The sequence below is a fragment of the Anabrus simplex genome, chromosome 1 (genome assembly GCF_040414725.1).
Source record: "Anabrus simplex isolate iqAnaSimp1 chromosome 1, ASM4041472v1, whole genome shotgun sequence".
Taxonomy (NCBI): Eukaryota; Metazoa; Arthropoda; class Insecta; order Orthoptera; family Tettigoniidae; genus Anabrus; species Anabrus simplex.
The window spans coordinates 452,604,938-452,630,550 of record NC_090265.1 but is presented as its reverse complement, the minus strand read 5'-3'; the positions used below and the strand labels follow the sequence as shown (position 1 = coordinate 452,630,550).

At 38.4% G+C, this 25,613-nt stretch overlaps 1 protein-coding gene across 10 annotated transcripts in view; it reads left to right on the top strand.

The window, feature by feature from the left end:
* Asator (tau-tubulin kinase asator) overlaps window positions 1–25,613 on the top strand; it is a 500,954-nt gene that overhangs the window by 277,203 nt on the left and 198,138 nt on the right. For all 10 annotated transcript variants that reach the window (XR_010858479.2, XM_067135206.2, XM_067135211.2 and 7 more), the window contains 3 exons: window positions 3,039–3,253; window positions 5,769–5,939; window positions 16,670–16,768. Coding sequence is in view for 9 of the 10 variants with exons in the window: in XM_067135206.2 (XP_066991307.1) it covers window positions 3,039–3,253; window positions 5,769–5,939; window positions 16,670–16,768 (485 nt within the window). In the remaining variant the exon portion in view is untranslated. The remainder of the gene's footprint in view (window positions 1–3,038; window positions 3,254–5,768; window positions 5,940–16,669; window positions 16,769–25,613) is intronic.

Here is a 25,613-nt window from a genome sequence, read left to right as displayed (position 1 = left end):
CCATTATCCAACACAAAATCAGGGCATTCTCACGACACTCACCATGGGGGCAACATGAATTTGAGAGCCATCTCCAGGAGGAGATGGGCACACTCAGTCATGTTCAAGGGTAATGGTTACAATGATGTACAGATTCATAGAACCCTGCGTCCCAGAGGGACGACCAGGCAAAACTCACCTGCCTTACATTCACAATACCATATATCGAATTGCCAAGGTCCTCTGCAAGCACAATATAAAAACAGTGTTTGGCAAGTCATTATAATTGCTCACAGTTTAGGTAAAAGCAAGCAGAGATTGTCCCCACTATTACACCCTGGGGTGTACAAAATTCTCTGTACATGCAGCAAGGTATACATTGCCCAAACATGCCAGTCCATTGATACTCTCATCAAGGAACATAAACAAAATATCCTTCTCAACCAGCAAAACAAGTCAGTAATAGCTGAACACACCCTATCACATCGGGTCACGATGTCTTGTTCCAAGATGTTCGACCTATTACCCACACTGAACTATAGGTCTAGCATTGATGGGGAAGCTGTGGAAATACATAAAATTCCTAATCATTTTAACAGGGACACTGGCTATCAATTATCAATAATACGTGGTTGCCAGCTGTTAAGGATTTATGTAGGTAGTTCTCTTCCCTGGCCTTTCACTTTGTTATTTAGTTTCGCTGTTTTCCAAATTCAGACGTTCCGCATCATCAGATGGTTCATTCCAGGCTATGTGTTAAGTGTCATACTTTCATAATGTGTGTACACCAGTTATGCCCCCTCCCTCCGAGATAGCCTCACACTTTTATCCTCTTTCTTTTCACACACCTTCTTTCCATTCTTCCATTCTTCAGTATTCTATTCTATCCTGGGTGTCTTTGACGGCAATTTATTTTATTATTTTCTATTTATTTCTTCTACCACATTCATCCCCAATTCGTCCATTGACCTTTTTGTTACTTTTCACACACACACACACACACACACACACGTGCGTGCGCGCGCGCGCGCACACACACTCACACACAATGTAGTCAGCTCCCCCTTGGAATGCTAGCGCTGTGCCAGCGTGCATCGAGCCATGTGTTGACGAATGAGCGCATCACTCACCATGACCAACGGTAAAGCATTCTTAAATCCAAACACTCATTATTGGAGAAGTCTTCCTCGTGAACAGTCAAGATTTTCTTCTGAAGACAGAGAAAAGTTCTCTGTGGAACATAAAGAATTTCACCTTGATTTCTTAACATGGCATAAGCCAAAAAGCTTGTATCATGTCTTACTGGTTTAATGATCATATTTATGAATGTCATTGAAATTATAGAAGACTGTTTTTCTTTAATGTGGTTATCCTATATTTCAGCATGTAAAATATGATCACTATCTTTTAAGGTATTTTTTAAAACTGTCCTTGTGGCTCCTTTAATTCAACTGTACATGTGTAGCAGAAGTGTTAGCACGCCATTATTATTAAATGCTAACAAAGGGGAACTTAAATGTTTGAATAAATTCAGTTATTTCAAGCTGCATAACTGAAATCGCCTAATATACATTGTGTCTATTCTTGTTGTCAGCACAGTGGTGGTGGTGGTGATTATTGTTTTAAGAGGAAGTACAACTAGGCAACCATCCTCTGTTAGCACAGTAGTACCTGTTAGATTCTAAAGGTGAAACAAGGCAAGAATGTGAATTCTATGGCAAATCATTAAAACCTGTTAAAGGTCACGTTAGTGGAGCACATCCCACTGAATACAGCCTGGCAATTACCTCCAAATGTGTGTGTGTTATACAGTAAAACCTTGTCTACACATTTTGGAAAGGGATGGGAAAAAAAATGTGCAAGTGAAATTAACATTCAAATGAAACATCTTAATATATTAAGTTTTCATGTACAAAGAAAGCACACATAGGCCTATGGGTCAAGGTGTAGATGAAGGTCAGATACAGTTATTTAATCGTAAAGAAAATACTAAATTGTGACTTCTCCTTTGGAAGCAACACTACATTCATAGGTCAAGCATTCATAGAAACTAGTGCTCAGATTTTGTCATCACTTTTGTTTTTTGATATTATGTAGAGTTGTGCTACTTCCAATGCCCTAAGAACTTCAGCCAAGTTGGGAGGTTCCAGAGATTCACCCTCTGATGCATCAACTTTCTTTGAATTATTGCTTTCAGCTGGCCATGGCTCAACTTCCGCACTTATTCATCATCATTCTGCATTTAGTACATGAGAACATCTGCATCACAGTCAACACAATTATTTTCCTTGTAAATGCATGCCCTGTTGGTGATTTAATCATCAGTGGAACTCATTTCTGATATTACATACCCAAGATATTTGAATTTATCAGTAATATGTAACTGTTTTCCTCTTTAATTCAAGATATTTCATTTGCTGTTATGTTTTTATAACTACCAGATCAGCCATTTCTTGGTTGAAGACGCTGCCACTATCAATGAGTCTCTGTGATTGTAAGTTTTAATTGATCTTTAGAGCTGTCTCACACACATCAACAAAAAGCATTGCTTTCATTTTAATTGCTCAGGAGGGCATACATAGCAAGTGGAGGTGTAAGTCTTCCTTAGTACGTCGGCACTGCATTTGTGTTTATCACAGGATAGCTTGCAGTTGTGTCGCTGCTGGTGTGCTAGCCGGGTAGTGTCTTGGGAAGGTATCCAACAGATAAACCCATGCTGCACTGGGATGAAACACTGGTAAATTTTTATTATTGATGTCCCTGAATTTTATTTTTCCAAAATTGCTTGTAAAGTTAGGAGTACGGAATATTTTTGTCTGAGGTTAGTAAAAGAGGGTATTTATGCTCTTCTGACAGTACAAATTATCTTCAGTAAGAAACATATTTTACTTACCTATTTGGCAAAATAAAATTGCTTTGTAAAATATATTTAAGAGCAGTATTATTTAGGTCATATCCCAATAACTTGATTTGTTCTATTGAATAAGTAAAGCATCTGTATATCTCTGTTATTCTTTGATATTCAGAAAAACTCTAGATTTCACAAATAAATGTTTCAGGGAAGGAGCATGTATGTCGCTTCATAGGATGTGGGCGAAATGACCGCTTCAACTATGTGGTGATGCAGCTCCAGGGAAAGAATCTTGCAGAACTTCGTCGGGCACAACCTCGTGGAGCCTTCTCTCTTTCCACCACTCTCCGGCTAGGATTGCAAATCCTCAAGGCTATTGACAGCATCCACCAAGTGGGCTTCCTACACCGTGATATTAAGCCTGTATGTTCATCCTAAACGATTAACAGTGGACTTACTGTCCATTTATCATAGAATATGTTATTTTAGATATCGTAAAATGGGAAACAACAATTTAGTGTGGTATTATTGATCCTAAATGCTTTCTGAAAATGGAATTTTCCTTCAATGCGTATTATTGTAAGAGGGCTATTGACATAGACAAGTAATTCTGAAGTTATAGCACTCACTTAGAAATGTTTGAGTTTTGCTAATGGTAGAAGAAAATTTCACCATCAGTTAGGACAATAACATAACAAGCAGTTCAGTAGAGCAACACATACATCAGTCATGCCTTTAGAAAAGGGAAGCTGAAGAGACGGTTATGTAGTCGAATTATGTGCATACACTTCTTAAGTATGCCTCATTGAAGATTATGGCAACCATACCAGCAGGTAATCTTTTCAAAACATTAGTGCACGTGTTAAACAAAACACTGCCTCAGTGAAACAAATGTTATCAGTGGATCAAATTGGGATGAATTCACCCGTATCATGGATAGCAATGATGCTGCTACTCTGCCAACTGATAGGACAATCATCTTGTGCACAAAGCTATTACTGATTGTACAGTCACATTACAAACATTCATTCTAGAACTTGGTATGTATATTGCTTAGCAATTTGTCTCTGTATGTTTTGATGATTTCTGCCTCATTAGGGGATTTTTGTCCAGCACTGAGTGTTTTGGCTATCTTTGACTGAACATTACAAATATCTGCAGCTGCAGTGACACCTGAAGTGGCAGATGGCATAATGTTGCCTTTTCTGACAAATTTAGCAGCATGATAATCTATTCCCTAGATGACAGTAGTATGACAGCTGATTGAACGAGTCTTGCATTTTATATGACCATACCTTATACATTATTAAATAGGTTTACCTCTGATTCTAGTCGCACCAGGGTATACTTCAGTCCCAAGTACATTAACCAACCACCATGACATATCTGAGATATTGATACCAGCTGTTGACTCTTCATCAGAGCTGTGCTGGAGCCATTTACAAATTAAATCTAGCACAACACATACGGCATACAATATCTGACAATTCCTAGATGTACACCATATTGCATACAATCTTTCCTTGGTCTGTACAGTCACAGGTTGTCATGTAGAACACAGGATCACGCGATGACTAGCACACCATAGAGCATGCAGAGTTACTGCAGATGTTCTTGGGCGATGTGTTGAAATTGCTCTGACCAAAAACATAGCCCAGGAACACATCCAACATCCTTTCGTCTGAAGGCTGCACAATAACTGCAGTTATTGCCAACCGTGGTGTGTCTCCAGCAAGTACTTATGTAGTCCCCATTAGAAACAACCACCACCGTTCAACCATTTTGAACAAGATATACTGAAAACAGAAAATTCAAGTTTTAAGTTTCTATTTTATTTGATACATATTTTAAGGTTCTTCATAAGTACAAATATCTGTTAAATAAAGCAAGTGCAAGCAGGGTTAAAACAAGATCTCTACATCCTGTCCATTGACCAGCACAGTCTTATTCTAACATCTCGGTCGGAGGGAGTGCTGTGGTGGTGTTTCCCATTAGGGACAATGACAAATCGCAGGTAAAATGAATACGCTAGGCATGTTGAGACTTAATAGACCAGTAACTAAGCCTTCAGAAAAGAATAAACTAATAAAGCCCCTGGATGACAATCCATGGTATCCATTGAAAATTAGTAAATTGACCAGGTTGATAAAGGAAATGGTTCTTCTGGAGTTTTATTACTAAGCCTTTTTCATTTGCATATCCTCCAAATGTAACTTCTTAAAATTGTTACCCCACAGTCATTGGTGCATAATTCTGTGTATCTCTCTGCTCTAAAATAAATTGCCCACCATTACTCACATAAATAATAATAATAATAATAATAATAATAATAATAATATTCATATGGCCTTGGCTACCATGTACTGGCATTTTGATTTGTCACCTTTTAGGCTACCTTCGTCTCAAGTTTGGCATTCCTTTTTACTCTACTCTGATGGCAGAGAAACCAAAATACTGTTGAACAACATGTAGCTGAGTTTTTCATTAATCTTCAACATACCAACGTCTTATAACATGGAGTGCCAAATGGACTTTTTTTCTCCCCCTTTAGAAATCCAAGTATCTCATCTGTGTTTAAATCTCACAATATTGGGATCTGGAGGCTTACACTCTACCATTGATCCACATAGACAAGAAAAGTATTGTCTTACTGTAACTCCTATTTCTATTTTAATTTTTTCACATAATAATCTGATTCTACTTCAGAAAATATCTCCAATTTGAGTCATTACTCAAATTGAATAGCAATTTAGTCTATTTAACCCTTTAAACAATCACATTTCCTTTTATGTAGTTCTTAAAGAACTCTCAGTTTACTGCTCATGAAATATCCTTGTTATTAGCATTCTTAATCATCTTGCATTATAAATAATTGTAATATCACATGTCTACTGTATCCACGATTTTATTGGATGTTAGATTTATAATTATGTTTCAGTCCAACTTTTCGATTGGCCGACTACCACACAATTGCCGTAAGGTGTACATGTTGGATTTTGGCCTTGCTCGCCAGTATACTACAGCAACTGGAGAGGTTAGAGCTCCACGGGCTGCTGCAGGCTTCCGAGGAACTGTTCGTTATGCTTCCATTAATGCTCATAAAAATAAGGTGAGGAATAGTGTTGATCATAAATTTTTTTTTAGTCATTAAATATTTAATACTTAACCTTTGCAACTTAATGTACATTCTGTGATGGATTGATGGTTCTAGATATCATTATTGCATTCAAAACCTTCATTTTTCGAAAAGCCCACCTGGTAACCACAATCATTAAGGCAAGAAGTCTACGTGGTCTGGCACCATACTTGGCCGGTTGAGTCCCGTTGGTCAAAAAAATTGTTGGAACAAAAGTTAACATTATAAAATTTCAAATATTGTGTATCGTGAGCTGATAAAATGTTTTCCTTTTAATCTAGAGCCAAACAGTCTGGTTTCCTTATTACAAATCCATAAACTCACATTGTTTATAAGATACCCACAGTCGGCAGCCCTGATAGTGGTTTTCCATGGTTTTCCATTTTCACACCACGCAAATGTGGGGGCTGCTGAATTCTCAGACAGGTAGGTGCGACCCCAGTGCTGAATTTTTTCAGCCAACAACCTCTTCAAATGTTATCGCCAATTTAAACATAAAATACAAGCATTAACTACAGAATAACATTTTGAGATGATATTTTAACTCGCCAGTTTGTTCCTACAGTGTTGGAGATATTTCATGTTTGGGATCTGGGGTTTGATTCCAGATGAGGTGTCAAAAATTTCGTCCATTAAGAAGATGATTAGAAATTTTCATTTGCATTATGGGCTATGCCTATTATGTTTGCACACAATGCCAAGCCATACACACAGTTAACAGCATAAAGATTAAATTAAACACACAATATTGATAAATGTAGGGAGGAACTTGTCATAAATTTAGCATCAACTGTCTGTGTTTCGTCCACTACCCTCTGTAACTTCTCTGCATTCACAAATACCCCGAAATAATCCATGTCAGGGCATTCAGGGGTCAAATTATTATTTGACACAGCTAAGTTTAGAGCTTGAAATGCATGCGCCTTCGGCGTAAATTCGTCATCCGACCACGTGGACAGGCCTAGGTCAGTGTCGCTTCTTCCTCTCTCTGGCAGTAAATCATCTCTTCTATCAACATTATTATCACTCCGTATTACTTCACTGATGTCCTCAATATCAATGCCATCACTGTCAAAATCCACATCAGACTCTATCTCCTCTAAAAGAGTAAGAATATCGTCTGGGCGCATGTTACGATCATAAGAGGCAGCCATGATGGAAATACTAGAGTATTTGTTTACATGAGGTCACAGAAGAAAAACATGTATACTTCGTGCTGTATGCGTATAGAAAGGTAACTAAGTTGTTCTAAGGTTAGCCAATAGATGGCAGGAACATATACAAATGTTTCAAGACATATAGAGAGTATATTAGATCGTAGCACTGACAGCGCACATTTCAGGACGAGTATACTCGACCACAGCACTGGCAGGTCACTTCGCGGAGGACGAGTATACTTGATTGCAGCAGTGAAAGGGTTAAGGCCATGTCCGCTACCTTCCCAATCCTAGCTATTTCCCGTCCTTCCATCACCAATAGCCTTCAGTGTGTTAGTGCGACTTTAAACTACTAGCAAAAAATTAATTAAAAATACATTTTTCATAACAAACTGTATAGTATAGTTGGTTGGGCCCTTCCCTCTTTGCTGAAGGTTGCAGGATTGACACTCACTCACTCTCTTAACCCAGATCTGCCCAAAAAAATTTTTTGCTTGAATTTGAAGATTTATGGTATATAACTGACCTATAGGTTGTATGATGATCCCCAATGTTAATTATTTCAGGACCAGGTACGTTGGATGGACAGGAGGGGGTGTCCTATAAAAAGGACAGTGGGCAAAAGGGGTATGATAATAAGAAAAATGTGTATGCCATTCTAATGTTATATTATTCTTAATTCCAATCTAATACAAGAAGTCTGATTACAGAATGAATTGTTAGAGTGTGAACTGAAGAGAATATAGTAAAATACAAGACTTCAAAGGACCTTGGTGCTTCTATACGGCATGTAGTGTTATGTTGCACTTTTTGCACCTCATAGACGCTTTTTTGTGGCATACCCTGCACGTTGTTTGCTTCCCTTGGGATTCAATCATGTGATCTACGTGGTCATATCTGGAATCAGCATTTTCTAGCGCCGATGGACGACTGCGCTTTTTTGCCGTTTTTCTTTCACTGGATTGCAAGAGAGCAACAGCCACTCGTCTTTGAAAAGTTAGATGATCCAATTTACCTCTGTTCAGTTTGTGGATCTGCCAAGCATTCTGCTCACACACATCAATACAGTGCGTGATAAGAGGAAAGTACCATTTTTTTTCCTCGAATTGAAATGCGATAGAGACTGATGTTTTGGTCAGATCTGTCAACGCCCCCCATTCCACAATTATACGAATTAAAAATTTCCGGTTGTTCTACAGTCACCCTCTTTTTCTCAGTTCTTGAGTACCTCTTGGTGAGACGAGTTGGAAACACTGACACTGCATTTGAAGCAGCTGATACCACATTGTTGTCGATCCACTTTGCCACTACTATTCTCTTATGTGTTGATCTGAAATCGAAACTACCTCGATTCTTCTTCTTGAGCTCAATCTTTAGACACGAGGGGGCATTTTGACATTCTGTGTTCTCTTATTGTTCCAGTGGCTTTTATTCCTCTTGAACTGAGCTCATCCAAAAGTGGAATTGTAGTAAAATAATTATCAAAGAACACATGATAAGGGAAGGGAGCGATGTTAGAAAGTATATCAACATATTGGAGAACTACAGCTGGCCCTAAGGGAAGCTCTTTCCTGTAATTTCCTCCTGCATTGCCTCTTGCTCCTTGATATGGTTCCATCCATGTTACATATCCTGCACTGGTAGCTCCAACCCAAAGTTTGAATCCAAAACGGATTTGTTTCCCACAAATGAATTGTTTACAGCCATGCTTTCCAAAGTAGGGGACCGTAGCCTCATCGACACTGTGATGTTCGTGATGAGGTACAAACTCCTGAAATTTTTTATTCAGCAGTGTAATGAGAGGCCTGACTTTGGCAAACCTATCATTGTTATCTAAATGTTCATTGTCACAACAATGAAGATGGTTCAGAATGAATTCAAAGCGATTTCTTGACATAGAATTAGCAGCAAGTTCGTTGTAAGAATCACGACTACCCTCCCAGTACATTCTCCTTCTTGAAACAGATACATATCCACTTAAAAGCAAAATCCCTATAAATATTCTCATTTCATTCTCGGAAATATCACCTAAGCGGTTCTTGTGCGCTGCATAACGGTTAGTATGAGTGACAAGAAGCTCAATTATTTCATCATCAAACAAAGATGAGAACGTTTCTAATGGAGTGAGATTATTAGGAACAAAATCCAAACTAGGCCATTCAATGTTTTCAGTTTCCAAGTCATGTTTTGTCCACACGTATGCAGTTTTAGAAGACACGGTCAATTTCGGGTGGTTTTCCTCAGTAATATCGCAGTTGGAAGTGTTATTTACAACTTCTTCATCTACTACATCGTCTTGTTCATGGTACATCATTTCAGCATCAGCACATAACTGTGATCCAGGAAGATGATTCACGTTCAGATCGTCCTCTTCACCGGATTCCTCATCAGTAACAATGTCATCCATGGAACTAGGTGGTAACACAGCAACAGATGCCACATTGCAGTCTGGTTCTTCCTCCAGAATTGACAAAATCTCGTTCAGAGACAAGCTGGAATAGAGGAGAAACAAACTATGTAATAGTACCCCTTTTGCCCACTGTCCTATAAAGAGGACACTCAAATATAAATAAAAATCACATAGCCAATTATTCGCCACCAAGAATGGAGAGTTTATATATTCATTACTTGTACCTTGACCAACATCACACCAACTGGATTATAAATATCAACAAAAGGTACTGCGTAACTTACCTTTCATTCTTCCGTGGCACGAGCTTTTTCATGATACCAAAGTCTGGTTGTTATGAAGCTATCAACAATGTACAGAAACTTCTTTAAACTGCTTGAAACCAAAACAAATGACAGTTTATATCTTTAGCGTGCTACCAACATAACAATTAGCACCAGTTCTTGCCTGACAGCTTAGGCAGTAGTAAAAGATGGTGGGTATGTCTTCTGTCCTTAAAATAGGACAGTGGGCAGATCTGGGTTAACTCACTCACTCATGAAGGCATCCATTACAAAAGATTTTATTTTCTAGCAGTTTAATGCTGAATACAAGTTTTCAGTGGTAGCAGGATGGGAAAGGGTAAGAATTGGGTAGGTAGTGGCCATGGCTGTAATTAAAGTACAATCTCAGCATTATTTTGTCTGATGTGAAAATATAGAACTGTGGGAAAAGAATCTTCAGGGTTGTTAATTGTGGGATTTGACCCCACCGTCTCTTGAATGGGATTTTACCCTCTCGCATGACTCTCATATATAATCAAATATATCTTAAGTATTTTCTCTCGTTCATGAAATAAACTGAAATACGAGTGTTACTTAATGGAGAAAGAAAGCACGATAAGCCTGATTCAGGTGCATGAGAATAGAAAAATTTTGATGATATTGACCAGAAAAAGAGAAAGAATTTGATAAAGCATATAGGACTATTTTTCAGTTTTGATTACAAATTGTATCACGCTGTACGTCAAATACTTTGGTGCCAGGCTGAGTGGCTCAGATGGTTAAGTCACTGGCCTTCTAACCCCAACTTGGCGGGTTCGATCCTGGTTCAGTCCAGTGGTATTTGAAGGTGCTCAAATACGACAGCCTCGTGTCGGTAGATTTACTGGCACGTAAAAGAACTGCCGCGGGACTAAATTCCGGCACCTCGATGTCTTCGAAGACCATAAAAGTAGTTAGTGGGACGTAAAACAAATAACATTGTTATTGTTATTATTATTATTATTATTATTATTATTATTATTATTATTAGAAATACTTTGGTAACTTATAAAACATTCCTGTTAGTTTCCAAGATCAGCTTGTTCAAAATATATCTGGTACCTATATTGATGTTTGGTCTGGAAGCAGCAACATTTACTGGATCAACAAAATCTTCTTTAGGCAACAGAAACAAACCACAAAAATGGATAAAATAAAGAATGTGGATATCTGACAGCAGCTTGTATTGGAAAGAAGCTTGCTGGAGACCCTAGAACTGAAGTGATTGCAATGGTATAACCACATGAAAAGAATGGATCCCCACAAGACTCGTGGAGCATACTGTATTTACTCACATATTAGAACCCTTTTCTTTTTTCACTTTTACAGTCAAAAAAAGTGAGGGAGAGTCCAATATGCAATAACCTCAATTTTTTTACATTGAACACATGACTTCTAAGCTATAAAGAGCTATAAGTTGTACATGTGAACATTCTACACTATTCTTTAACAAACTTATGTATTCTGAGTTTTACTGGCTATTTTCGTTGGAAGGCAGTACAGTAGAACCTTGATAATTCGAAATCGGTTAATTCAAAATCCTGCTTAATTCGAAGAATCTCTCGTTCCCGGAAACATGGTATGGTTTTGCATGTTATCTAAATTGTGTAATTCGAAATACGGGTAATTCATAATTCGAAGAACAATGTCGGTCCCTATTACCGAAATTCAGACTTTTAATTCATAACTGCCTTTACATTTTAAAAAGAGTTAGTATTTTTTAGAGTAATTTAAATTCCCAATTAATCCGCGTCATTTAGAATGCATCTTCTGGAGCCAGCTGGGGGAGTTTTCCATACTTTCACTCCAGTGCTTCTACAATGTGCTTCATATTTGCTAAGTTTGAGTAAAATCTTAATTCTTTTATATTCAGCATTTTAAGGAATGCCACAATATCACGTAGCAGGCACTGTGCGGAGAAGTAGAATCCGCGAACACTGGCGATGCCGACAGTTGGCGAAAAAGCTTGCATATAATCATTGTATGCATTGAACAATATTACCAATGCTAATGAAACTGCATTGTTCTTTTTATTTTAATGCCAAGCCTAAAGGAGAGAATTGCCAGCCGGGAAATCGTACAAGAGTGGGGGATCATTGTACTGTGTTGCAATGCACATGGAAGCGAGAGACTTCCTTCCCTCATCATAGGAAAGTTCGATAAGCTACGATGTTTTAAAGGCATCAAGCACTTTCCGCGCAAGTATGAGGCATCTAAAAAATGCAAACAGTACAGTAAACAAAAAAATAAAGCATTTGCACAACGGAGCCAGCATAATTTGTCCTAGTCTTTGAATTGTGTGTTTTTTTTTCCTTCATTGCGTAAGGTTATGTTTGCCAGCGAGTTATCCAAGTGTATTATTTGAATACTGTAAATGCACTGTGTTGGATGCATTTTGGAAATATTCTTTTATATGGCATTTGAAAGGTTTAAAGCGTGTTCAAGGTTAATTACATGCAGTAACAGGTCTTACGAATATGTTGTGTTGCAGCAAGGGTTGGCATTTCTGAACTACGTGTTGGTTAATTCGAAATCATGTCATTTGAATTTCTATCTTTGCATCCCGAAGACTTCGAATTAATGAGGTTTTACTGTACTTCTAAATTTAAAGAGACAATAAATGGTTAACACATGACTTTTAGGTGTACATATCAAGTAATGTAGTCGGTTTTAGTTACTCTTACATCACGTCATTCGTTTAATCTCATTAACTGCTCTGATGAGTTTGACGTCAGGAAGGGCACCTGGTCGTAAAAACTTGCTACGAAGATTTGTCTCGCTTCTTACTCGACCCCATAGAGAAAAGGGATAAGGGTATCGTATTATCATATGCCATATTAATCAAAAGAAATTAATGGCCGGTCATTTGTCTCCATCAGTTGAGCAGTAGGCCTACCACACAGTAAACCTGATCACTGCTTTCATTTGAATTATCGCCGTCTTGCGCCGCCAACTTCCCTGCTACTGGCGTGTCATCATTCCGAATGACGTCATCTTCACTGCCATCTCATCAGTCATGCACTGTCATCGAGAGCATTCGAGACCTCATCTTTTTGAAACTCTTAAAAATAGTTATAGAGTCCAAAAAAAGAGAATCTATTTGCAAATAGTTTCTGGAGATGGTCTCTGTTATTCCCATTTGGTGTCTGTGTAGCACAAGCCACCCCCTTCCAAATAAAGCCGTGCTATAGAAAGCGTGCCAATACACCAGCTGATAACTAGTGTATGTTACGAGTTGTACTTCCAAACGTAACACATAGTGACCGGAAGCATTCTTTGTATAATTGCGGCTGTTAAAAGCCAGACCTTTATTTTTAAGCATATTGCATGCTTGTTTGCTACATTTATCCCATCAGGATTTACCTGAACAGCTGCACTTGAGGAAAGAGAGACCGCATTGTTTAGGTTAGGTATGCTATCAAGTGCCATAAGTTCTGCGACGGAAAGAATAAAAATAAATAACAGGAAAGCTTGTCACCATTACAGATATCTACAGTTGTGGCGGTAATACATGTTTAATTTCATACGTTCATTGTCTACATTTTTTTATAAACGCATAGTATGTTTTGTTTGGCATCTCCAAAAATCATCAAAGTAGTTAATGCAGACGTAAAATTAATAACTTAACTATTATTATTTGTTAGGTACATTGGCAAGTAAAACAGTCATTACTAGATTGTTTCCATCATGTTTTATACCTATGTCTCTCCAAAAATTACACATATTGGCCCAAGTTAGGAGATATTAAACAATCACTTTGTTATTGATCTCGCCTGCTATAATAACAACCGTGAATATTTCAGCTCTTTTCCCCCAATGAAGGGGAGCTGCACGTACCAAATTTACCGCATATCAACCTTCCTGGCATTCTTAAATCTCTGGCAGTATGGGACTGGGAATCGAACTCAGGCCCCTAAAAAAAGGCAGCTTTTTATGCTAATCATTACACTGACGGACATTCTTAAGTACAGAAAACAGACATATAGCATGACTGATGCATGCTTGTAATGCATGGATTGGACACGAAACTATTCGCCTATATGTGCGACGTCATCAGAGCTGCAGTTGGTCTACGTTACGAGGCCGGACATTTCTTTACTACGAAACACAATTATCTCAATTCTTAACTACAGAAAACAGGCATACCATGACTTTGACGCATGTTTGCATTGTGTTGGTAGTACAGACGAAACTATTCACAAATTTGTGTGATGTCATCGGAGCTGCAGTAAGGCTTGTACCTGCTTCGAAGCAGAATCGTTGTTCTTCTCTGATGAATTACGTTGCGGGGTGTTGTATGCAAGATTATTAAAAAAAATACTAGGGCCTTTATGGACCATCTCTATTTGTTGCAAATACTGCAATGTTCTTAAGAATGTGTGGATGATCGATACAGAAGTGTTACAGTTGAATCTGTAAAAGGAAACGTTTGTATTTGCAACAAATTGAGATGGTCCATAAAGGCCCTATTTAAACATCGTTATTCAACTTTTTATTTTTATTAAACTGAACCATATCACCATATGCCATTGACTTTCGATTCATCTCTAGTCAACAAGTATTGACGGTCACATGACCGTATTTCACTATTATTTTAAGCTATACTTTTATTAAATACGACCATCGTTGTCATTTTCGTTGTAACCGCTGGTCGGCCAACATAATTTTTAGCAATCCTATCACTCGTTTATGACAAACTGTTGCTTTGTTCTTTCTTTTTAATTATAATAGAAACCTTCTAATGTCATATCACCATTACTTCCACCAATTGTAATTTTACTGACTCCTTGTAATATCTTTATAACCAATTTAACTTTAATTCTTTTACTATATGCTAATTGTAATTTTAGTCTCTCCAAGGTTTTTAAATTTTATTTCATGTATATATAAATCAGATGCCTGTTTCTATTTTTAAGTTAAGATAATGGCTGATGATGCCTGAATTCAAGGCGAAACATGTACCATTTTAGTTAATATGCCAAAGTAAACCAACTAAAGTATGACATTTTGTATTGATTAGGTGGTAAATTCAATAAATTAACTTATTGATATTATTCCATTCAAGTATCATCAATACGGATCAAGAATAATATTTATCACATGTAACATACCACTTAGTCGAGCAGCTCTTCTTCTTTCTCTCAATTCTTCCCAACCCAAACTTTGCAACATTTTTGTAACGCTACTCTTTTGGCGGAAATCACCCAGAACAAATCGAGCTGCTTTTCTTTGGATTTTTTCCAGTTATTGAATCAGGTAATCCAGGTGAGGGTCCCATACACTGGAACCATACTCTAGTTGGGGTCTTACCAGAGACTTATATGCACTCTCCTTTACATCCTTACTACAACCCCTAAACACGCTCATAACCATGCACAGAGATCTGTACCCTTTATTTACAATCCCATTTATGTGATTACCCCAATGAAGATCTTTCCTTATATTAACACCTAGATACTTACAATGATCCCCAAAAGGAACTTTCACCCCATCAACGCAGTAATTAAAACTGAGAGAACTTTTCCTATTTGTGAAACTCACAACCTGACTTTCAACCCCTTTTATCAACATACCATTGCCTGCTGTCCATCTCACAACATTTTCGAGGTCACGTTGCAGTTGCTCACAATCTTGTAACTTATTTATCACTCTATACAGAATAACATCATCCGCAAAAAGCCTTACCTCCGATTCCACTCCTTTACTCATATCATTTATATATATAAGAAAACAAAGGTCCGATAATACTGCCTTGAGGAATTCCCCTCTTAATTATTACAGGGTCAGATAAAGCTTCACCTACTCTAATTCTCTGAGATCTATTTTCTAGAAATATAGCAACCCATTCAGTCACTCTTTTGTCTAGTCCAATTGCACTCATTTTTGCCAGTAGTCTCCCATGATCCACCCTATCAAATGCTTTAGACAAGTCAGTCGCGATACAGTCCATTTGACCTCCAGAATCCAAGATATCTGCTATATCTTGCTGGAATCCTACAAGTTGATCTTCAGTGGAATAACCTTTCCTAAAACCGAATTGCCTTTTATCGAACCAGTTAATAATTTCACAAACATGTCTAATATAATCAGAAAGAATGCCTTCCCAAAGCTTACATACAATGCATGTCAAACTTACTGGCCTGTAATTTTCAGCTTTATGTCTATCACCCTTTCCTTTATACACAGGGGCTACAATAGCAACTCTCCATTCATCTGGTATAGCTCCTCCGACCAAACAATAATCAAATAAGTACTTCAGATATGGTACTATATCCCAACCCATTGTCTTTAGTATATCCCCAGAAATCTGATCAATTCCAGCCGCTTTTCTAGTTCTCAACTTTTATATCTTATTTTTGTATCTTATCTTTTATTTGTGGTGTAACAATTTTATAACATGTTGCTGCGGTGTGTTTAAATTCAGTCAGCTGTCTGTTCTGTCTTAGAAAACATATTTAAAAACACTTTATTTTAGCATTCCATGCTATCTAGGAACCATAGGGAATTATCTGGTTCCAAGAAGTTACATGTTTGTGTACGTATATATATATATATGTTTTTATATATATAATGTGTTATAATTATGTTAGTTTATTTGTATGAAGATTATATTTTAAGAGATTATTGTCATGATGTATTACTGTTGTAAGTAAGAATGCCACACCCTTTCATTGATATGATAGGGAAGTGAGTAAGTCAACAAGGATTAAAAAATTATGTTCTTGCATGCATGCATGCATGCATGCATTTTGTTTGTTAATTTTAGAACATATTATTCTACAAATCCTTGAGTACTCATGTGTGTGAAGTTTATTGCAAATGTTTATTTTGTAGGAGATGGGCCGGCATGATGATCTTTGGTCCCTTTTCTACATGTTGGTGGAATTTGTCAATGGACAGCTTCCTTGGAGAAAAATAAAGGATAAAGAACAGGCAAGTTTATAATGCAAACACAGCTACGTTCAAAACTTCATCTAGAATAAATTATCAAATTATTCTGCACAGTTTATCACAAAAAACTTTATGACCTGTTGTGCGGAATACAGTGGAACCTCGATTCTCAGTTTTTGGAACAACCACGAATAAAAAACGTACAACACGGGGAAACAGAAAATCCGGGAATGAATGAACCAGATCAAAAATTAGAAGTATGGCTTTTCAGACGTTTGCTCTATTAACCAGCGTTTCGTCTTAGGTCTGACACTAGATTCTTCAGAGTGGGATGTGTCAGACCCTACCCAATGACGCTGGGGTGTATGAACCATCAACAATTTGGCTAAACATTAAAAAAAATTAAATATGTATACTTATAATCATACAAACATCCCCAAACCAAACCAAACTACAGCCCCAATGGGCCTTCTGCCTACCAAGCAACCGCTGCTCGGTCCGAAGGCCTGCAGATTAAGAGGTGATGCATGATCAGTCCTCTTGGTCATTATTCCTGGCTCTCTAGACTGGGATCGCCATCTCACCATTTAATAGCTCCTCAATTAAAGGTAATCATAGAATGAGTGAACCTGAATCCAGCCCTCATATCCAGGTAAAAATACCAGAACCTGGCCGGGAATCGAATCCTGGCCCTCTAGGTAAGAGGTAGGAAAGTTAGACCGTGGGGCCGGTTTCAAACATTAATTTCTGGTACACAACTTAAAAATCTCGAAACTTCACATTCAATTATACCGGGGAAACTTCGTCAGTTTCCTCTGAAAACAACTTTTAAGTTCGGCAACTTTGATCAGCCAAACTTTTCGAAAAATCGAATACCTGTAACACCAAGCCAAACAACAATCGACCACAAGTAGTTTTTTATTGTCTAATCTAATAAAATAAAGCATATTAGATACAAAAGCACCTAACATGATGGCGAAACCCCTTTTTTTTTTTAATCTTCCATTGTAATTTGGTCACCGGGATACTGTTCGTAGTCAGTTTATGGAATCTTGTACCATGTAAATTAGGCCTAAATCGACTTAAAGGTTATGTTGAACTCGAGGATATGGTTTCGAATGTATCAGTCCCCAAGTTCCGTAATGCATTATATTCAATTCTGCCCGTCACTAATCACAATCAAATTGGAAAGAGAAAAAATATCATTAACACTTCCAAAATTACGGTTATTCGCGACCTTGAGCTCAGCTGGAAAGCGCGCTCGCTGTACAAATCGATACGAGTGCGAAATGATACAAAGTTTTTAAATGTAACGTATGCAAATAAAAACACTGCGGTTTTTATAACATTTTAACACAAAAACGTGGAATTCCCAATCTTAGGACCAAAACAGTAATAGGCAATCCTGAAACCTCCCATGGCTTTATGTATGTAAGATACAACATCTGTTGTGCTCTCGATAGCATTAGTTTACGATAATATTAAAATACTAAATTTGTGTTAAGATGGAGCAGTTTCGATTCCTGCCTGAAAGCCCAGTGACTATACAGTGCCCTGAGGGAAGTGCAGAAAACCTGTTCGGCAATACACTCGAAAAAAGTATTTAAAAAAAAAATGTAACCCTGGACAATAACGTAGATGTTTTGTAAGTACGAACATTTGACAAAACTCATTCCATCTTAAAGCAGAGCTGTCGAAATGCGCTCCGTCTCCTTCCAGTTGTTGTGGACACTCTGCTTTAAGATTTCCGAGGATTCTCTAAACATTACCACCCGAATGCGATGCTAAGATGATCCCTTATGCAAGTTCACAGCTGATCGCTTTTCCAATATGGTACAGTACTTCCTCAAATTACCGCAATGACGGGATGTTAACTCCAAGATTCGTAAGTATGACATAGCCGTCGTTTCGTGAGATACAGTTTCTTGAAAAAAAATCGTGCGATCGAGGATTTAGCATTCATGGGGCTGAAATTTATGGATGGTTGATCCGGGAAATCGTTTCTTCGAGGAACGGGTAATGCGGGATTTTTACAATGTTATTTAATTAGGATGCTCACGGGAAGACGTAATTTGAATGAATAATACGGGAAAAAGTAGTTTCCGGGAACGAATAATAGAGGTTCTACTGTAATCAGTGCTCATATTCGTGTACCTCATCCCACGCTGTTCCTTTCTTACAAATTGTTTCTTGTCTTGCTCTTTAATCCTTTCCCATGGACTATCATCGACTCACTGTCTGGCGAAACCTAGAGTAATAATTAACTTGTCATGTATAGTTGTGGAGTACCTTCACTAAATAATTTATTCTGTAAAAACTACTCAAGATAACAGTTTCAAATTTTGGAACAGGGGAAAGTACACTATAGTTATTCTAAAATGATACAATGAGATCACCTAATTACACGCAGGAATCCCCTCCACCCCCAGTTCGGAATGATATACCAAGAAGCATCCAAGATGGTGCAAGTAAATGTAAAATTGCTTGTTCTTAAAGTCGGTCTGAATTGCTTGACCTGATTTGGCTCTTATTTTTTTTAGTAACGCAAAGAACGCAAGACTTCACCCTGAATCCCCCAAATTTATTTCAATTTCGGGATCCGTTGGATGAAGATACTTATATAGCAAATCATACTGCCTCTCGGACATACAAATTATAAACTATTTTTCTCTGAACGGGATTGGAAGATAAATTGACATTAGTTGGAATATTATGTAATTATGTATAGGCCCATAGTCCAAAACAGAATTAACTGGAGGATTCCCATCATCATCACAATTTCTTAGCTCCTGCAAGCCGGGTGCAGTTGTGTACGAGCATCTTCCAGTTTGTCTTATCCATCCACAGATGCTGCTCATATATGCAACCCCAGTTCACATCTCTAATTTCAAGGTCCTTCAATATCTGTTTTTTTTCCAAACATCGTGAGGTCTTCCTCTTGGTCTCTTCCTAGGAACATTGGGTTCAAAGTATGTTCGAGGAGTCCTGTGAGGGTCCATTCTTTTCATGTGACCATACCATTGCAATCTCTTCACTTCTAGAGTCCCCAGCAAGCTTCTTTCCAATCCAAGCTGTTGCTGGATATCCACATTCCTTATTTTTATCCATTTTTGTACACAAGAATGGAGGAACTTCATTTCTGTTGCCCGAAGAAGACTCTTTGTTGGTCCAGTAAGTCTTGCTGCTTCCAGGCCATACGTCAATATAGGTACTAGATATATTTTGTACAAGCTGATCTTGGAAACTAACGGAAATGTTTCATCCCAAAGTATTTGACGTACAGCATGATAGAATTTGGAAGCTTTCTGTATTCTGTTGCTAATCTCTTGATGTAATGTATTGTCTGATGACAGAACACTACCTAAATACTGAAAGTTGTGTCTACAATATCCATCTTCTCATCTCCAGTTCTTAGATGAACAGTTGGAGAGCTTCTACTCATCACCAAGCCAACTGCCTTCGTTTTGCTGATTTTGAGACCTAAGGTTATAAAAGCTTCATCCCAGAGATCTAGTCTAGTTTGTACTTCTGCTTCTGTCTCACCCCATACCATTACATCATCAGCAAAAACCAGGGCATTAGTTGTAGGATCCTTTCTTTTAACCACTTTTAAAACCTCATCCATTATGATTATGAAGAGAAGTGGTGAAGGCAGCTTCCTTGCTGGACTCCACTCTTCGTTTTGAACCAACCTGACCTTTCATCCTGGACCTGGACACAACATTTGGTTTCATTATATAATCGTTCTACTCGTGTTATGATCAGGCACTTTCTTATGCCTCAAACATTCCCATATATGCCTGCGTGGAACATGGTCATATGCTTTCTCGATGTCCAGAAAAACCATTATAAGTGTTTTACCTTTCTCCCAATACTTCTCGTAGAGCATTCTGGTGGCAAAAATGAAGTCTCTTTGAGGTCTGAATCCATGATGTTCCTCCTCAAATGTAGGTTCAACATATTTTCTAATGCTGCTCTCAAGGATGGATTCGTAGATTTTGAGGCCATGTGGCGGCAGAGTTATACCTCTGTAGTTGGTACATTTCCTTCTATCACCTTTTTTCAACAATGGAATGATGACTCCTTGCTTCCAGTCATTGGGTATTACATTATCTTTCCAGATTTTATTTAGTAGACCCCTCTGTACATCCACTGTTGTCCAACCTCTCCTAGTGCTTTGATCATCTCAACACTTAATTCAGCAGTAGGCCTACCACACAGCAAACCTGATCACTGCTTTCATTTGAATTATCGCCGTGCGCCGTCAACTTCCCTGCCCTGTTACCAGTGTGTCGACAATTCAAGTGACGTAATCTTCACTGCCATCTCGTCAGTCGCGTCAGCCATGCTTCATCTTCATTCTCTTTGAGCCATGCACTGCAATCGAGAGCATACGAGGTCCCGTCTTTTTGAGCCTTTAAAAAATAATTTCATTCCCAACTATAGAGTCTAAACAGTGTGAATCTATTCCCAAATGGCCCAAATGGTTTCTGGAGATGGTCTCTGATATTCTCAGTTGGTGTATATGTAGCAGAAGCCACTCCTTCCGAATAAAGCCATGCTGTAGGAGGCATGCCAGCATGCCAAACCGTCAGCTGATAACTAGCGTATGTTACGAGTTGTACTTCCGAATGTAATACATAGTAACTGGAAACTTTCTTTTGATAACTGCGGCTGTTGAAACACAGACCCTATTTTTAAGTAGCCTGCATTTCATGCTTGTTCTCTACATTTATCACATCAGGATTTACGTAAACAGCTGTCCATGAGATAAGACAGACCACATTGTTTAGGTTAGGTACGGTATATTATCGCCCTGATAGTGCCAAAAATTCCTCGACAGAAAGAATAAAAATAAATAACAGGAAAATATACAGCATTTATGGATATCTACAGGTGTGACGGTAATGCGTTTTATTATCATAATGCTCAATTCCTTGTGTTCGTTGTCTCGTTTTTTATTAACGTATACCCTAGTATGTTTTGTTTGGCATCTCCGAAAATCGTTTAAAGTATGTGGGGACATAAAATTATTATTTGTTAGGTACGTGGGCGAGTAAAACAATCATTTTAATGGGATAGCTTTTATCACTTTTTAAACTTGCTTCTCTCCAAATATATACCTATATTGGCCCAAGTTACGAGATATTAAACGACCACTTTGTTAATAGCAACAACCGCAAATATATCTCAACTAAAGTAAACTCGTTTCCTCATCCCGAGGTGGTGCAGCTCTTTTTTAGACAGGCACCCAGTGGAAGGGAGTTGCATGTACCATTTTTACCGCAAATCAACCTTCCTGCCATTTGTAAATCTCTGGCAACACGATACCGGGAATCGAACTCAGGCTCCCGAGAACGGCAGCTTATTGTGCTAACCATTACGCTGACAGACATTCTTAACTACAAAACACAGACATATATACATGACTTACATGTGCTTGCAATGCGCGGGTTGGACACACAACTATTCACCTATTTGTGCGATGTCATCAGAGCTGCAGTAGGCCTTTGCTAGCGAGGCAGACATTTCTTAACTACGAAACACAGATGTACCACATGACTTCTACGGATTTTCATTGCATGGGTCATATGGACGAAACTATTCACAAATTTGTGTAATGTCATCAGAACTGCATAAGGCTTGTAGCCGCTTCGAAGGGGAATCGTTGTTCTTCTTTGATGAATTACGTTGGGGGGGTCTTGTATGCAAGATGTTTTTTTGTTTTCTTCGTCTTGAAAAGCCAAAGGGGTCTAATATGCGAGGGGGTCTAATAAATAGGGTAATATCATATTTACTCGCATAATGGCTGCCCTTTTTATGCCAATTTTAAGGGCCCAAAGTAGGGCTGCAGCTATTACGTGGAAAATATTCAGATAAAATTTTTAAGAGACCTGGAGACACTTTGTAGCCATTGAAACTATTATTAGAGGGGTGTTTATATAATAAAAAAGAGATCCTGCGCAATTGTCAGTACTGCTTCTGACTAATGAAACATCATAATGGGCTGAGACCTGTACATCCACCGTCAAATTAAGCATGTTAAATATCATGAAAACGTAGTTAAAATGAGCAGTGCTTTCAATACAACTTCACTGAATGCTGTAAGGGACTTTAACCCATTGAGCCCTACATATTTGTTGGATTGAAACTACATTGGCGTTGGGATTATTTTGAAGGAAATTCAGTGTCGCTTCATATCATGAGAAATTTCTTACTTACAAGACCATTAAAGATTTAAATATACATGAAAACAAAAGGCTTTCATACCACAAACTACGGAACAAGGCATACTGTAAAACCTTTTATTTTATTAGCATCACAGGACCGTACTCAGTCCGCCTGCTGAGTTGTAACACAGTCTTCTCTTTGCACTTCCTCTTTGATTTCCACATCTATTTGTTCTTCAGGAGCATTGTTCACACTAGTACTAATATTACTACTAATTTCGCTGAAAAAATGACATTTCTAATCATCATTACTTCCTAAAAGGGGTTATATATCGGTAAATATCAGTTCTATACTGGCAGCCATCTTGTTTACAAGCGAATCTCAAAGCTAGAGATAGCCCACTTCAAACTAATATTACCAAACACACTATCGATATATATTAGCAAAGACCATATAACATTGCAAAAAAAGAGTCCCTACACAAATCACAAATGCAACTCACTCTGCCATCCCTTGAGGAAAAGTTGAATTACGCAGTAAAATGAGACAACGGAACAGTTCCGTGGTACGGCGTTTGGTCCACCGAGACGAAGCACGGAACGGTTCCATGGCTAGGGCCCAATGAGTTAATGGTCTATCGTTACGCATGATGTCACGCTGGAGCAGACGGTGATGTCACTTTTTACACCACGTGTTGTGAAAATATTAATTGCAATTTTATAATATCCAGTTCATTGTGATCAGTACAATTACTTGAAACAAGTTACTATGTACCTTTAAAACAATAATAACTGTACTAAATGCCAAGATAATAGTTTAAATTTGAAACGTTAATCTCTTTACCCTCCCCTGTGAACCATGTGACCTTGCCGCGGTGGGGAGGCTTGCGTGTGCCAGTGAAGCAGATAGCCGAGCCGCAGGTGTGACCATATCGGAGGGGTATATGTTGAGAGACCAGACTAACGAATGGTTCATCGAAAGGGGGGTAGCAGCCTTTCGGAAATTGCAAGGGCGGCAGTCTAGATGATTGACTGATATGGCCTTGTAATAATACTTAACATGGCTTAGCTGTGTTGATACTGCTATACGGCTGAAAGCAACGGGAAACTACAGCCGTAACTAACTCCCGAGGACATGCAGCTCTTTCTGTATGAATGATGTACTGATGATGGCTTCCTCCCGGGTGAAATATTCCAGAGGTAAACTAGTCCCCCATTCGGATCTCCGGGTGGGGACTACACGAGAGGGGGCGATCATCAGGAAGATGGATACTGATATTCTGCGAGTCGGAGCGTTGAATGTTAGATTAGAGAATCTGAAAAGGGAGATGGATAGACTAAAGTTAGATGTAGTTGGTATAAGTGAAGTACGGGCAGGAAGAATAGGATTTTTGGTCAGGCAACTACCGAATTATCAGCTCAAAATCAAACAGAGGATGCAGGAGTTGGTTTAATAATGAATAAGAAAATATGGCAGCGGGTAAGCTACTACGACCAGTATAGTGAAAGAATTATTGTCGTCAAGATAGACACCAAACCAGTGTCCACTACAATAGTGCAGGTCTATATGCCTACTAGCTCAGCGAATGAGGATATCGAAAGAACATATGAAGAGATAGAAGATTTAATACAATATGTAAAAGGTGATGAGAATCTAATTGTGATGGGAGACTGGAATGCAGTGGTAGGCCAAGGAAGAGAAGGTAATACAGTAGGAGAATTCGGATTGGGACAGAGGAACAAAAGAGGAAGTCAGCTGGTAGAATTCTGCACTGATCATAATTTAGTCCTTGCCAAGACTTGGTTCAAACAACCACAAACGATGGCTTCATACGTGGACGAGACCTGGAGACACTGGAAGGTATCAAATAGACTTCATTATGATTAGGCAGAGATTCAGAAACCAGGTGTTGGATTGCAAAACTTTACCAGGAGCAGACGTGGACTCTGACCACAACTTGTTGGTCATGAAATGCCATCTGAAGCTGAAGAAATTGAAGAAAGGAAAGAATGCAAAAAGATAGGATCTAGACAAGTTGAAAGAAAAGAGTGTGAGGGATTGTTTCAAGGAACATGTTGCAAAAGGACTAAATGAAAAGGCTGAAGGAAACACAATAGAGGAAGAGTGGATAGTCATGAAAAATGAAGTCGGCAGGGCTGCTGAAGAAATGTTAGGAAGGAAGAAAAGATGAACTAGGAATCAGTGGATAACTCAGGAGATACTAGACCTGATTGATGAGCAACGAAAATACAAGAATGCTAGAAATGAAGAGGGCAGAAAGGAATACAGGCGATTAAAGAATGAAGTGGATAGAAAGTGCAAGGTAGCTAAGGAAGACTGGCTGAAGCAGAAGTGCAAGGATATCGAAGGTTGTATGGTCCTAGGAAAGGTAGATGCTGCATACAGGAAAATCAAGGAAACCTAGGTGTATGAATATTCAGAGCTCAGATGGAAAGCCACTTCTAGGGAAAGAAGGCAAAGCAGAAAGATGGCACGAACATATTGCGCCCTGGTGGGGGTGTGATAAGCGTCATGCAATTGTAATTATTTATGGAGGAATATATATTTCATTTTCAGAAGCGAGAAGATCGTACTGTACATACAGTAAGAGCAGGCCAGGCCGAGATGGTATGGTGAAACATGCACAGACTGTTGTCTCCACTGAGATTAACAAAAACAGTGAACGGCAGAATTAGAATTCTCAGAAATTGTGACG